The sequence below is a fragment of the Kryptolebias marmoratus genome, linkage group LG2 (assembly GCF_001649575.2).
Source record: "Kryptolebias marmoratus isolate JLee-2015 linkage group LG2, ASM164957v2, whole genome shotgun sequence".
NCBI lineage: Eukaryota > Metazoa > Chordata > Actinopteri > Cyprinodontiformes > Rivulidae > Kryptolebias > Kryptolebias marmoratus.
The window spans coordinates 6,296,295-6,311,789 of record NC_051431.1 but is presented as its reverse complement, the minus strand read 5'-3'; the positions used below and the strand labels follow the sequence as shown (position 1 = coordinate 6,311,789).

The window sequence follows — 15,495 nt, the reverse complement described above, 5'->3', positions numbered from 1 at the left end:
CCTGTCATTTTACAATGTTTTAAAAGCATAAAACATACAGTATTTTGTAAATAAAAAAAATTGAGGTTATATAGTCCAGAACCATAAAATAAACACAGTCCAATAATATTAACAAAGTACATCACATACACAGTATTGTTGTACACAGGTGATAAATATAACTGACAACTTTTTTATGTTACATCATCAGCTTTAAATGAATAAGCACCAGAACAAAATGAATACACTCTAACTTTATGTTTACTGACATGTTTTGTTTGTAGTTAAAATGTTATTTGCAACAAAAGAAATATTTGACCATTTGTTCTTTTTTGAGATGTTAGATTGGTGTTAAGCTTGACTGTAAAGTTTAGTGTGGAGCTCATCAGGTCACAATATCCTTATACTTCATATAATAATAACCTTCTGCACAATGCTTTACAAGACAATGAACTAAAGCTAAAGTGATAATAAAAAAACTAGTTTTGCTATAATTTGCATTTATGTACAAAAGTATACTTACAGATGCTTTAAATCAGATGTAGTAAGTTTATTATTTAAAACAGTCCTTTTTCAAGTCAGACGAACAAGAAATACTAGGTTGGGATCAATTGTTTTCTCTGCAGTACTTCAGCTATTTTAACCCGTAAAGATCTTGTTTGCAACCCATAAATAACAGGATTTAAATTGGCTGGAACAACATGAAATAAAATGTACGCAATCTTTCTCAAATTGGGGTAGTCTGGGAACCGATGCAGTATAATTGTTAAAAACCCAGACCAGAGCATAATAAGATAAAGGACAAGGTGGCTTGCACAAGTCTGAAGTGCTCTGTTATTCAACTCTTTGTTTTTCTTTATCCAACAGATGAGAGCTATTCTCATGTAGGTGATAAATATGCCTCCCATTGAACAAGTAAACAGTAGCACAGTGAAAAAGAGTCCATAGATGTTATTGATAAAGACATTCTCACATGAAAGTTTGAACAAGGAGGCATTGTCACAGTAAGCGTTTTGGATAACTGATCTACAACGGGACAGCCTCACTGTTAGACCTATGAGCACAGACACAAGCACTAAAGACACCCCCCACGCTACTGCAGACAGCCCCACAACAGTCCTGTTAGTCATTATTGAGCTGTACCTCAGAGGGTGACATATTGCCACATATCTGTCTATCGCCATGATGATGAGAATCATGTGGGATGCTGATCCAAATGTGTGGCTGTGAAAAGCTTGAACCACACACTGGCTGTAGGTGATGAATCGTTTCGTTGAAAGAACGTGAGCCATCAGCTGAGGCAGCAGGACTGTGTTACCAATCACATCATTGACAGAAAGGTTACAAAAGAGAAAGTACATTGGTTGGTGCAAACTCTTCTCCATGATGATGAGCGCGAGAACACCAATGTTGGAAAAGAGCAGAGACAAGTAAACAAACAGAAGTAAGAAAAACAGAGGGTATGTGAACTCTGGAGATATATCAAACCCTTGGATCTCGAGCATATCAGATGACATTGAAGCATTTTTCTCCATCTTGTTTCATTTGGTAGAAAATCTAAAAAAAAAAAAAAAAAATGTTAATGTAAGGTCTATAATGCTTTGTAAGTTCAGTAAAAAGTTTAAATTTGAAAACAAGATAGTTGTAATAGTTGCATTATTTTCAATCAAAATTCCTGCTTACCTCTCATCTGAACATACTACTATGATTAATCAACAAAACCTACAACCTGCCACTATCACAACACAACCATATATGTTATTGTAAAGACCCTCCTGGTGGAGGGAGGAAACCCAAGTTTGGAGTTAGAGCTTTTTTTTTTTCCAGAGTCCCACGTGAATAAGTTTTGATTTTTTTAGAACTATAGTTGTTTGTGGGATATTTTAGCCACATGCCAAAAAAGTTAGGACAGTAACACTGGATGAAAAAACAAACAAAAAAAAACCTGATTTCATGAAGTATTTGTTTACTGTTTTAATTTTATAACAAATTACTTATAAAATGGGACAAATGCAAAATGCATTTCACAGCATTAGTTGCACATTATTGAATGCATGTGAGAAAAACCTTGACCTGGAACCTGAACTATTGTTTTGTTCAGTGAAAAGGCAATATTGGCAATTGATGGGCTGCTGGTCAAAAAGGTGATGACTGTCATTACCTGATGTGAGTCATTGCCTAAAAAGTCACAGATGTGCAAGCACATCAGATGATATAACTTTTTATAGCCATTGCTGCAGCTTTAGTCAGCTGAGGAGAAAGCCCACCATCAGGTGACATCAAACTGTGTAACATGTAGCAAGTAAGGCAACTCTAGAAATATAAAGATATTTGGTTAAATAAAACTATTTATGGTAGTAATACAGAAATAGCTCACCACACAGACATGTACACTCACACACTATGCCAATATTCAGGCCTACAACTGTGACAAATTCAAAAAAATGTACAGCAAACTGCCTAAAACTGCTTCTGAACTCCTCAGCTCTATCTTAAATTACAAACACAGTATAACATACACAATTGGTGCATATTTATTAGTGAAATAACCTAAAACTGAATGTTTAGTTTGGTATTTTTTAATCTAAATATCAAATGAATTAAAACTCTGGAAAGAAAGATCCAATGCAGCTGATTCATGTCAGGGAACATTATGAGGAAAGACTACAGAAATCAGTAAGAGAATTACAAGACGTTTGAACATGTCCGTTTCTCTGGGGTGAATTAATTGTTTTGTCCTAATGTCCCAACCTGTTCTGTCTGAATGGAGCAGCTCTTTGTCCCCAGTGATCTGTTGTGACCACTTCAGTGCTCAGTTTCAATTATTGTTTTATTCTGCTGGGACAAACAGACATGGAAAGCCTGAAAAAGACAGTTTTCTGAGTATTTTATGTAAATATTAAAATATTACATGAATTCACAGCTGATAACTTCCAAAACCATTACAGTTAAATCTAAGGATAAACAGATCTGATGCAAACACTGTAGTAATTCAGGCTATGGTTAGCTTAAATTTGAAACATTTTACTCAGTGGTATATTTTAGAGGAAGTTTTACAAGTTTTTATGTTGAATGAAACTTCATATAACCTGTAAACGACTGACTTGTGTGTCATTTCCCACGAGTGTTGCTCCTTATTAGCAAACAACGTTTATTTTTTGTTGGAAGGTTCACGATGTGTCCAGGGATTAATTAAAACGTAAGACAGTTAATAACCATTATTTAATCATATCTCAAAGGATCTCATTAATAAATGTTTTGACAAAGTAACGAGACATCCAGCTGATGTAATTCTTCCTTAAGAAGTGTATCCAGTTGACAAATAGTTTTTCAGTTGACTCCTTTCAAATTTATTATTCACAATTAATTTTGTATTATTGTTTTATATTAGGTCTATCTATCTATCTATCTATCTATCTATCTATCTATCTATCTATCTATCTATCTATCTATCTATCTATCTATCTATCTATCTATCTATCTATCTATCTATCTATCTATCTATCTATCTATCTATCTATCTATCTATCTATCTATCTATCTATCTATCTATCTAATAGGTCAGTGACTGTATTTCCATAAAAAAACTGCCACATTGAAAAAATAAAGTAAGTAAATAAATAAATTAAATGTTTATTCTGATTGAAAATAGGAGTCAGGTGTCAGATGATTCAAAGTATTCAGACCTACACACCGACCTGAACAAGATTTAATATTAATACATACACTCTAAAAAATGCTGGGTTAAAATCAGCCCGGGGTGGTTTTAGCTCAGCAGGGTTTGGTTATCAGATTGACCCAGCATACTGGATCAAGTTTTCTACCCCGAAATTGGGTTAAACAAATTTGTTCAATTACAGCTATTAATAAGCTGAGTTTTAAAGATCAACTATAATTTTATGTTTGTTCGTTTGTTTGTTTTTGATAATTCCAGTTTGTGGTGGTTCTAGCTAGCTGGAGCTAATCACTATTAGGATTTTTAGGAGTACCTCCATTGTTGGCTTTAATTAATTAGATAAACATCTATGTGATTAGATGTTTTTGTGAAGTTGTTAATGATCCCAGTGGCCAAAGGTGACGAAAACAAACAGTCAGTAGATGATAAACTCAGACATTCAGGGCAGTTCCAAGCAGTCCAGGCAGGATTCATTTAAAAGGGATGTGTTAGTGAAACTCTGAGGTCTGCAGCTAAGTTTCCAAAGATGGATCATTTTCCCCATTAATCTCAATGAAAATGGAAAACCAATCATTAGGATTCAGTTATCAGTTAACACTGGATCCGTTTGTCATTCCACCTGGAGGAAAGTATCCAGTATTTCTTTTTGGTGTTGCGGTTTATTTGTTTGGAATGTTCTGCAACCTGACCCTGTTGCTTTTAATCATTTTAAAGAAGAACCTTCACAAGCCCATGTACTTTATCTTGTTCAGTCTTCCCCTCAATGATCTGATTGGGATAACCACGATGCTCCCAAAGATCTTGTCAGATATTGTTACAGAGACACACAGCGTTTATTATCCACTCTGTGTTTTACAGGCATTTCTGCTCCACATGTACGGTGGTGGAATTTTGTTTATTCTTGCAGCAATGTCTTTTGATCGTTACGTTGCCATCTGCATGCCATTACGCTACAGCTCCGTTATGACCCAGAGAATGGTTGTTTTTATTATTTGTCTGGTTTGGGGTCTTGACTTTGTCTTGATTGTATCACTGTTTTCATTGCAGACAAGGCTTTCCAGGTGCAGATCTGTTATCATGAATGTCTTCTGTGATAACCCATCTCTCCTGAAGCTCACATGTGGAAACACGTCAGTCAATAATATAATCGGACTGTTTAACACAGCGATCATGCAGGCTGTAAGCGTGTCCATTCAGGCATACTCCTACGTCAAGATTCTGATTACATGTATGGGTAAAAGGAAATTTGATGCAAGAACAAAAGCTGTCAACACTTGTGTTGCACAGTTAGTTATTCTGATCATATTTGAGATTGTTGGAACTTTCACAATTTTATCTCACAGGTTCAAAAATGTTTCAGCTGATTTGCAAAAGATCATGGGCATGTTGATATTTCTTGTACCTCCACTTCTGAACCCAATTGTATATGGCCTATATACAAATGAAATACGAAAAACTCTACTAAATTTCTTAACAAACAAAATATCTGTTTGAATTTATCTAGACTTTTTTTGAAACCAGCATATAATTTTATGTTTATTTTGTGAAAAAGTATCCCATTGAATTTCATCAATGTCAAAAACAGAAAAAAATACAAACAATCAACTAAATAGGATTTTTGATATTTGTATTTCCTTTTGCTTTTTCTGTGTAAAAAACATGTTTTTGAGCCTATCACAAGACCATTCGTTTTGCATGTTTTTTCAGGTGATTGTGTTTTCATAACTGGTTGCAGAAAGTTGTTGTTAAAGAAAGCCATGGTCGTTAACAGTGAGTTAACATTTATCGTGGTTTTGATTATTGTTGATATCTAGGTAAACTTCAGATGAATTTGCATTGTTTTTGAAATTAGTAACAGTATAGTTGAACTCATAAATTGCTGTTTTTTGTTTGTGTTTTGTGTTTTCTCTTGGTGTGTGCATTGCAATATACTGCTGCTATGAAGAGTACATAGATCATATATAGCATAGAGTTTAACATGCAACATTTCAAAATATAATCAAGACAAGTACTTTACGTTGTCAAAACCTATTGTTAGGTATTTTATATAGGGTCTTTTCTGTTTTATATAAAAAATAAAAACTTGTATTTATATAAAGAAAAAGCAAAATAAAAACAATATGTTTGAAAGAGTGGTGAACTAATAAAGTTAAACTATGCTGAAACAAACATCTTCCTCATGTATTTTTATTTTTAATGGATTAAGATACTTCAGGGGGTATGTGCTGTTGTAGCTTTAATTTTGATTTTAAATTCTGACCTGAAATTTTGAGAATTTTTAAAATTGAGAAAATTTGTATATAGCATAGAGTAGAAAAAAAAAAAAAAAAACTTTATCATCTGTCCTAACTGGTGACTGAAATTCTTCTTTGACAAGGGCTCCATCAACAGGCACTCCCACATAATTACATGAACACCTTAATAAATTAGGATTAAAAAAAGAAAGACAAGCGGTTCTCATTTTAAGGAGTTTAATGTGAAAATTGCAAATGGTGTGAATTATTTTTAAATGTTTTTCCAGTCCAGTGGAACCTTAAACCTTCTGCCTGATAGGAGCAGCTGAAATGAGTGATGAAGGGGATGAGACGGATCCTCTGTGATCAGGGTAGCCTTCCTGATCACAGAGCTCTCAAACAGGTCAAAAAGAGGTCTTTCTGGTTATCCGGTAATTTTACTGGCCTGTTTAATAACAGGACAGTTTAGTTTCATGTTTTGTGAGAAAACTATACTAAGATGAAATGTTGAAAGTAAGGATGGACTCTATTAATGATGTACAGACCAGAGTTAACATCTCCTTCCTAAAATTAAAAAATCTCAGACTAAAACTGACAACTGTTCCACAACACAGACTCTTAACCCTCCTGAATCTCTTGAAAGACGAAAAACCCTCATGACTTCTGGTCCATTTGACCCGAAGGCCACAGGAAGGTTAAAAGTGGCACAGGGGGCAGACGTTAGAGTTGTTGCCTCCCAGCAAGAAGGTTGCAGGATCTCTTCCTGACCTGGGGCCTTCCTGGGTGGAGTTTACATGTTCTCTCTGTGTACTCCCTGGGTACTCCCACAGACCAAAATCATGCATTTTAGGTTTATTGGTAACTCTAAAATTGTCTCTAGGTGTGAGTGAGCATGTGAATGGTTGTTTGTCTCCGTGATGGACTTGGAACCTGTCCAGGGTGTCCCCCACCTCTTGCACAGTGACCGCTGGAGACAGGCAGCAGCTCCACATGACCCGGAAAGATGAAGCGGGTAAACACGATGGATGGATTTAGATGGACTTAAACCTTTTACAGTTATAGGAAGTGCAAAAGATAAAAAGGAAATATAGCAGTTTAGACTTTTAATACAATATTATAATTTTAAAAAAGGTGAATTTAGCAGGAATTTTTATAGCAGAACAGGAAAATCTGTAAAACATTAAGCAAATCATTCATATTTACAAATTAAAGTTGTCTATCTAATTTATTACCTTACATTTGTTTATAACCAAAGAAAGAAAGAAGGAAAAAAAGAAAGAACATGAGCAGATATTAAACAAGATAAAGAAATATATACATAAATATTTTACTGTTGAATTTTCCTGGCTTTTACATGTTATTATTATAGTGTAAATGATGCCTAAGCGTTTTATTGTTCTCTTGTTCCACAATTCCCTTGTGTACTGATACTTAACAACCTGAAGAAAAACTATGTAATAAAGCAGATAACTTCTGGGAATCGTGTCCTGTTCAGTAAAATCCTCATATATAGACATGCCTTTCCCCCTGAACACATTACCAGTTCCATGTTCTTTATCACAGCTGGTCAGTATTAGTCTCAACACAAAATTAATTCTGTTTACTGAGTGAAGCGTGTTTGTCTGCTGCTACTTTAGTATCTGCTCCTTGAGTTTCCAAGCAATTCAAAATTTCTACAATATTATAAATGTTTTTTTTCTTCATTTAAATAAGCATGAGGTAAACAGCTTGGTATGTTATTGGTAGAAATCAATCATTTACAGTGAGCTTTAAATTTGCTAATAACTAACATATCTGTAATAATTACACTTTTTAAAATATCTGTAGATTTCCTGTATACATCATTACATCAGACTTCATATTCTGATGCTGTTTGTGTAGAGGCTGTGATGCTGTAAATGTTATGATTTTTTGTTTATACAAGTAGGTGAAAAATGATTACAGACTATCTGCACAACACATCTTCTGTTTTATACTTTAATGGCTACAATCTGTCATATGAAAGTGTCATCCCTGCGTTTCTTTTTGCAACTCTCAACTACATGATCATCCTCTTCTGTAACCTTACTCTGATTCTCACCATTGTGCTGAACAAATCTCTGCACCAGCCGATGCATCTCTTCCTGGTCAGCCTTCCTATCAATGACCTGATTGGCTCTTCAGCGTTCTTTTCACAGCTCATCAAAGAAATACTGACAAACAGCCAGATGATTCTGTTCTCATCGTGTGTCGCTCAGGCTTTTTTCATCCATCTTTACGCAGCAGGTTCTGTGTTCATTCTGGCTGCGATGGCATACGATCGATACGTTGCCATATGTCACCCTCTGCATTACAACACTGTGATGACGAACGCTCACATTATGAAAATAATCACAGCAGTGTGGTCATCATGTCTGGTTCTTATAGGTGGGCTTTTTATTCTTCTTTTACGTTTGCGCTTCTGTCGATCGGAAATAACTCACCCTTATTGTGATAATCCAAGTTTGTTGGCACTGGTGTGTGAAGACACAACAATAAATAACATTTATGGGCTTTTTATAAGTGCTATTATTCAAGTGATCGCTAATGCAACAGTTTTTTATACCTATCTCCGAATCCTGCTTGCCTGTTTCCGAACCAAACGGGCCGACACTAAAGCAAAAGCTCTGCAGACGTGTGCTACGCACCTTTTTGTATTTTTATTGTTTGAGTGTTTAGGCCTTTTCACCATCATATCATACAGACTGAAGAACATTTCGCCACATTTAGGAAGGTTCATGGGGGTGTCTACATTAATCTTCCCCCCGACATTAAATCCAATCATCTATGGACTGAAAACAAAAGAAATTCGTGAAAAGGTGTTGGACTTTTTTTTTAAAAAAACACTTTTGCCTCAGTGTACTGTCTCTTAACCTGCTGTTTATATTGCAAGTTAGAACATTTTTAATGGATTTACTCCTCTGCAAATATTTTATTCATTTATCTCACCATCTTATATATTCTTGCTGACCTTGCCTTATTAATCTAAAGCTGTTGTTCATCATATTTATGCTGATAAAATCTTTCTAAAAAGTTATTTTTAAGATCACAGATGTGCTAAAATATGAATACCTGTATGATGTAACACTAGACAATTATAATTGGCTACAAATATAATTCTATATTCTGTTTTTGATCAAATTTGATAGCAAAAAGATTATTAGAACAAACGTCATTTAAAGGGACTTTTTTCTGAATGGAAGACAAACAAAGCATTTAAAACTGTAAATATCTTGGCAAATTCATCTTTGAGGAACTAACTTCCTTTGCTGTATGTATTGCTAAAAAACCTCATCTTAATTATTTTGATATTGCAGGAAACTTGCTGATTTGAACACTATGGCATATGATAGAAACTTTACTATCTGCTTTCAAATGAAGTGTAACACCATCAATAATTAATATAACATTATTAGAATTGTTATTTTAACATGAGTCACTGGTTTCTCATTGATATATATGCTGTGTCCATGGTTTATGGTTTAATTTTCCAGGACAAAAATAGTGGATTTGTACTCTAACAATCCCTTTTTTGACAAACTAATCTGCGAGGACATAAGTGTGAACAACTATTATGGATTAATTACTGTATAATTAATAACATTATTGTACATGTCTGCACAGATCTTGCATACTTGTGTTATGACTAATAAAACAGATGTCAAGAAAAAAAAACATTTAAACTTGTGTTACAAGTCAACTGTTTTCTTGTTGCTACAAATAAATGCTACCTTTAGTTTTTTATCATCACTTTGCGAGAGCTTCCTTTTTCTGAGAAGGGTTGTTAGAGTTTATTTTTGTAGATTTTTCAATTTTATTTGAGCTCTAGCTTATATGGACCAAAAACCAGACAACTAAAGAAGAAAACATAATGTCCTGAAAAGAAATGTGGGCACAACCATGCAGTACTTTTTATGATTCACTAACTAATGCTTAATAAAATGAAGATAAGAAAAAACAAAACAATAATTAAGTAATGCTAACCCAGAGCACTTCTGGGAGATGTATGCTGTTCAGAAAAAAAAAAAAAAGCATATAAAAAGATGCCAGTCACACTGAACGCCTCACCAGTTAATCACTGTAAGACGTTCATCGCCTCACAGTCGATAATTAACAAGAAGACAATATTATTTCTTTTACATGATTGATGTTTTTTTGTGAGGATCTTTTTGTTTGCTTCTTTAGGACATTTAAATATTGTTTGTTTTTAAATTCTATGAATGTGGGCTAAAACAGCTTTGCCATTCATTTAGTAAATTTAGCCCTTAATAGTGGAAAGATTTCATCTTGATAATAAGGCTTAAAATATTAATGTAATTTTCATACTTTTTAAACATTTAGAGCATTTTACGTGCAGTATATTACTCCTATATGTGCTTTCTTATTGATGCTGCGTATGTAGAGGCTGTGATGCTGTAAATGATTTTTATTGTTATTTGTAGGAAGACAGTTAGTATGGGCCTCTTGCACAACACATCCTTTTTTTTATACTTTAATGGCTACAATCTGTCATATGAAAGTGTCATCCCTGCGTTTCTTTTTGCAACTCTCAACTACATGATCATCCTCTTCTGTAACCTTACTCTGATTCTCACCATTGTGCTGAACAAATCTCTGCACCAGCCGATGCATCTCTTCCTGGTCAGCCTTCCTATCAATGACCTGATTGGCTCTTCAGCGTTCTTTTCACAGCTCATCAAAGAAATACTGACAAACAGCCAGATGATTCTGTTCTCATCGTGTGTCGCTCAGGCTTTTTTCATCCATCTTTACGCAGCAGGTTCTGTGTTCATTCTGGCTGCGATGGCATACGATCGATACGTTGCCATATGTCACCCTCTGCATTACAACACTGTGATGACGAACGCTCACATTATGAAAATAATCACAGCAGTGTGGTCATCGTGTCTGGTTTTTATAGGTGGGCTTTTTATTCTTCTTTTACGTTTGCGCTTCTGTCGATCGGAAATAACTCACCCTTATTGTGAAAATCCAAGTTTGTTGGCACTGGTGTGTGAAGACACAACAATAAATAACATTTATGGGCTTTTAATTAGCGCTCTTTCACAAGTGATCGCTAATGCAACAGTTTTTTATACCTATCTGCAGATCCTACTGACCTGTTTCCGAACCAAACGGGCCGACACTAAAGCAAAAGCTCTGCAGACGTGCGGTACACACCTTTTTGTATTTCTTTTGATGGAGTGTTTAGGCCTTTTTGCTATCATATCATACAGAATAAAAAACATTTCGCCACATTTAAGAAGATTCATTGGAGTGTCTACATTAATCTTTCCCCCAACATTAAATCCAATCATTTATGGACTGAAAACAAAAGAAATTCGAGAAAAAGTTATGATTACTTTTAGGAAAAAGTTTATTTTTCCTCAGTGCAATGTCTCTTAACCTGCTGTTTATGCTGCAAGTTAGAACATTTTTAATTTTTTGCCTTTCCACCCTTATTGTGTTTATTTTGTGATGCTACTTTAAATATTATATTGTATATTCTTGTTAACCGTGTCCTTTCTCTTTTAACTAATATTCATGTTTATGCTCACATCTTTCTGAAGGTTGTGTTTAAGATTATAGATGTAGTAAAAATGCTGCAAGTTTGTTTTTTTTAATAATAACTTCTGAGTAATAATCACACAATGCACATTTACCTCAATATACTGTAGTTTTCCATAAAGTTTGATAGCAGAAATAAAATTAAATCAAGCTTATTTTTTGGAAATATAGAGAAGATGAAAATTAAATATTTATTAAGCAGAATACATTACTATTGTTTTCAAGACAAACTAACAGGGACATCAAACTGATATTTTTTTTTTTTTTTTTTTTTTCTTGTAGGAGCACTAAATTAAATCCAAAATTTCAGCCTAATTTCTGATGCTGGTTACCTGTAAACTTAAATGAGGCAGAGATTTATATGATTATAGAGTTTGTTTTGTATCTGATGAAAACATGAGCTGATGTTTAAATATGTGTCCGAACCACAAGCTAAAAGTTGTGTTAGTTTGAACAAAAGTCAGTACAATATTCTACACTAGAGGGTGCAAGCAGTGCAGAAATAACTGATACTCACATAAACAAAAGCCATGAACTCTTGGTTCACCTATATGCTGTAAGAAATGACGGGCTTCAGAGATTTGGCTGATGTTTGTCTTCTTGTGTTTGTTCCTAATAAAATATAAAAGGCCCGGTCTAAGAAAACATGCATGGACCTATAATTGGCATAAATAACAATGTTTGTTTTTTTTAAACTGCTTTTATTAATTTCTAAAACTAAGCTCAAATAAAGATAAAATAAAATATTTTCTTTGTGTTTTTTTAATTTATTATTAGAACAAGATGATTCTTCTGTAATGCTTTAAAATTACATCATAATCTTTCTAGTAAATATTAATTGCACAGAGTTTATTTTTTTTAGTTTGTTTGTCTTTGCTTTGCCTTTTTCTTGCTTTGTATGTCCTAAACATTTTTATTTGTTTTTGAATACACAGTAGGTCAGTTTGATTTCCTCAAAGAAATTTATTCTCATAGGTTGTAAAGTTATGATTGTCAAATGATGAATAATAAAATGTGTTGTACTGCAATGTTTCTTCTCTCTTTGATAAATGAAACATCAGTTGTACGGCTGGTTAAATTTTGGAGTCAGTCTAATTCAATGAGCTAATCTGTTAGTAAATACAATAAATGAGTATCTCAGTCAGTTTAACAAGTTTTGAGCTAAAATCTGAAGTGGTAGTAGTCAAGAGTCATTTACAGCACACACTCTGAGACTGACATCTTTCATCATTGTATGGAATCACACATAGTGTAATTTTAAAGTTTGACTAAAACAGATACAAGTCCATCTTTTATTACCATAAGATGATCTTTGTTTAAAACTCTGGCATGAACATCAGTGGACTTTTAATCTTTAACAGAATACATTTTGATCTTTTAATGGATTTTACAACAGTACACAATACATTTTACCTTATTTTAAGTTGTCGTGACTCATGTGATGCATATGCACCGGTTTTCTTGTTATATTTTTACATATAACTTGCCTAATGTTAGTTTGTTTATAAAAACAGAAAAAAATAAATCATAATTGAAAAGATTTAGTTACTAAATTATATATTATGATCTATATTTCAAATTATATAAAGTTCAGCGTTTTAGTAAAGGGTACAATCTTTGCTTATTCAATAGATATATCAGTATTACTATTTAAGATTATTATTTTGACAATAAGAATGCCACAAAGACAAGAAATAATATACATTAAGAAACAAAAATGAGAAAAAAAATTAGTACATTTAAAGAGCATTTGACTGTGTTCAACTTTATTTTATATATATGTAAATTATATTTATATTTTGATTTTTGGGTTTTGGCATTTTTCTTCTTTTTTATGTGACCATTTGTACTGTTTATTATAACGTCTGTTAGAAGATGTGCAGCTGATTTAACAAATACTTCCACAAACTTAGAACAAGAAGATGTTTTTATCTTTCTGTCATTTGCAAATCTCAGCAAATAGAACCCATTTTAATGTATTTATTATGTTTACCTTCATCAGATTGGCTTGTTTTGGGCATGTCATCACCCAACATGGGATTAAATGTTTTACTGAACTTTGTTACTTGGGGAAAGTATAACCATTTGTTGTGTTATGGTTACCAAGAGTTGGTTACTGTTTTTGACTGAGCTTTGCTCATTAAGTTAATGATCTCTCAGTTTACGAAGTGTCAACAGAGAAAAAAAAAAAAAGAGTCACAGTCAGCTCTCCAGAGTGACGTGTTCTCCCTCTTGATAATGAACCTGAGATGGTTTTCTGTTACAAGACTGTAAACACATTTGTTTTGTTTCAGAACACCTACAGTAGCACACTTTTTGTTGGATTGGGGGGGGGCTTCTACTTTGGGTTCATAGTTTATTTATTCATTCATTCATTTATTTTTTACGAACACTGACATTTATTTAAGCAGGGATAGATTGCATAATTGTAACAAATGACATGTGTTATTGTGACCAAAATAATTCAATTTCCGATTCTGTGAGATCAACAGAAGTCTATTACTCTGCGTAGAATGCACAGAAAACCGTTGTTATCAATGTCATAAGAGTTAGCCTGGTTACTGAGCACAACAATTCACAAGGTCTATCAGTTTTTCAAGTTGGATCCGGAATGTGTTTAGAATGAATGTGATCACTCATTCCCAGTGTTGAGTCTGGTGGAGAATGAGGCAAACCCAATGCACAGATTCATATTTAAGGCTCCAGGGGGAAGCTCATTTATTAAGAAAATAAAAAGAAACAAAAACAAAGGCTGACGTGGAAGCAAAACAAAACAAAACAAACAAAAAAAAACATTAACAAATTCCAAAGCATAAAAAAAAGCACAAAAGGCAAGACACAAGAGGAGCCCGACAGTGCATGAAAGCGACAACAGACCAGTGAGTAAGTGGAGGAGATGACCAGGTTTTAAAGACAGGAGGTGATTAGGAGAAGTGGGCACAGGTGAGTGATTACAAACTTGAGTCAGGTGAAGATGGGCGTGGCAGGTAAACAAGTAATAAGATGAGGATAAGTGAAAACGATAAAGAACACAGGGAGCAAAAAACCAGCTAACAAAACCAAACACAGGAACAACCAAAAACAGAAGACAAACAATAAACCCAATACAAAAGAAAATTAAATAATAACTTAAACAAAACCCAGATCTGAGTTCTGACTTCTCAGATAAATGGAATACAGCATATCTCAAATGAAAGACCAAAACTCATAGTGAAAGGAAAAAAAAACAACAACAACAAAACAACAACAGTAGGCCAAACCAAAAGTCAAGACCAAACTCAGACACTGACAAGATGTAACACATACTTTGAAATAAACTCAAGACAGAATAATTGTGATCAGAAAAAAAGTTGGAAAATTCAGTTCAGTAACTTTGGCACTTTTATTTATTTAGCTCAATTCATGACAAATAAACTCAATGTGTGATACAGTTTAAGGCAGAAATCCTGCATAAATGCAAAAAATAGGATTAAAGAAAGTAACTGCACAGTTAACAAGAGAACAAAAGCAAAGTTGAAAAATATATATTTGCTGAAAAAAACAAATGCAATGCACATCAAACATGCCACAAAGTCGTACAATGTCAAAATAAGTAGCAAAATTTGATTTAAAGTGCAATAAAATCTTCACCAACACATACACATGGAGTAATAAACAAATGGCCATACTAAAAAGGCTTAAAGTTTGTTGTTTCAAACAGGAAAAAGTTGTGACAGACCCAAAGTCAGGAGGCAGCTTAGCAAACAATAAGTCAACTAACAACTAAGTACCAACACAAAATAAGTTACATAGTAAATTTGACAATAAAACAATAAATATCCAGGAGAATATTAGGAGGATAGCCTCTAGAAATTAAAAAAAAAGTTAAAAAACAAAAACAACTGGACTTCTATTCTGTAGCTGAAGACGTTTCGCTTCTCATCCGAGGAGCTTTCTCAATTCAGAAATAGAGAGTGTGGAGTTGAGCTTTTAAAGCTGAGATGTGATGTAAGATGGATTGCTTGCAAATTGTTCTCACTC

General features: G+C 33.7%; 4 protein-coding genes across 4 annotated transcripts; 3 read left to right on the top strand and 1 right to left on the bottom strand.

Annotated features, from left to right (window-relative positions):
- Nucleotides 1-35: 35 nt before the first annotated feature.
- On the bottom strand, nt 36-1,879 carry LOC108235982 (olfactory receptor 146-like). Its single transcript, XM_017416351.3, has one exon. It carries the CDS (start codon nt 1,512-1,514, stop codon nt 576-578), a length of 939 nt encoding a protein of 312 aa, XP_017271840.1. The 5' UTR covers nt 1,515-1,879; the 3' UTR covers nt 36-575.
- Nucleotides 1,880-3,751: 1,872 nt separating this feature from the next.
- LOC108235991 (olfactory receptor 52J3) lies at nt 3,752-5,936 on the top strand. Its single transcript, XM_017416363.3, has one exon. The coding sequence runs from the start codon at nt 4,208-4,210 to the stop codon at nt 5,147-5,149; it is 942 nt and encodes a 313-aa protein (XP_017271852.1). The 5' UTR covers nt 3,752-4,207; the 3' UTR covers nt 5,150-5,936.
- A 1,774-nt stretch (nt 5,937-7,710) lies between these two features.
- Nucleotides 7,711-9,423, top strand: LOC108235989 (olfactory receptor 52K2-like). The gene has a single exon (XM_017416359.3). It carries the CDS (start codon nt 7,824-7,826, stop codon nt 8,778-8,780), a length of 957 nt encoding a protein of 318 aa, XP_017271848.1. The 5' UTR covers nt 7,711-7,823; the 3' UTR covers nt 8,781-9,423.
- Nucleotides 9,424-10,169: 746 nt separating this feature from the next.
- LOC108235981 (olfactory receptor 52K1-like) lies at nt 10,170-11,708 on the top strand. Its single transcript, XM_017416350.3, has one exon. It carries the CDS (start codon nt 10,327-10,329, stop codon nt 11,311-11,313), a length of 987 nt encoding a protein of 328 aa, XP_017271839.1. The 5' UTR covers nt 10,170-10,326; the 3' UTR covers nt 11,314-11,708.
- The last annotated feature ends 3,787 nt before the right edge of the window (nt 11,709-15,495 follow it).

Coding starts and splice junctions, on each gene's coding strand:
- LOC108235982 (XM_017416351.3), bottom strand. CDS start 1,514: ATGGAGAAAAATGCTTCAATGTCATCTGATATGCTCGAGATCCAAGGG.
- LOC108235991 (XM_017416363.3), top strand. CDS start 4,208: ATGAAAATGGAAAACCAATCATTAGGATTCAGTTATCAGTTAACACTG.
- LOC108235989 (XM_017416359.3), top strand. CDS start 7,824: ATGATTACAGACTATCTGCACAACACATCTTCTGTTTTATACTTTAAT.
- LOC108235981 (XM_017416350.3), top strand. CDS start 10,327: ATGATTTTTATTGTTATTTGTAGGAAGACAGTTAGTATGGGCCTCTTG.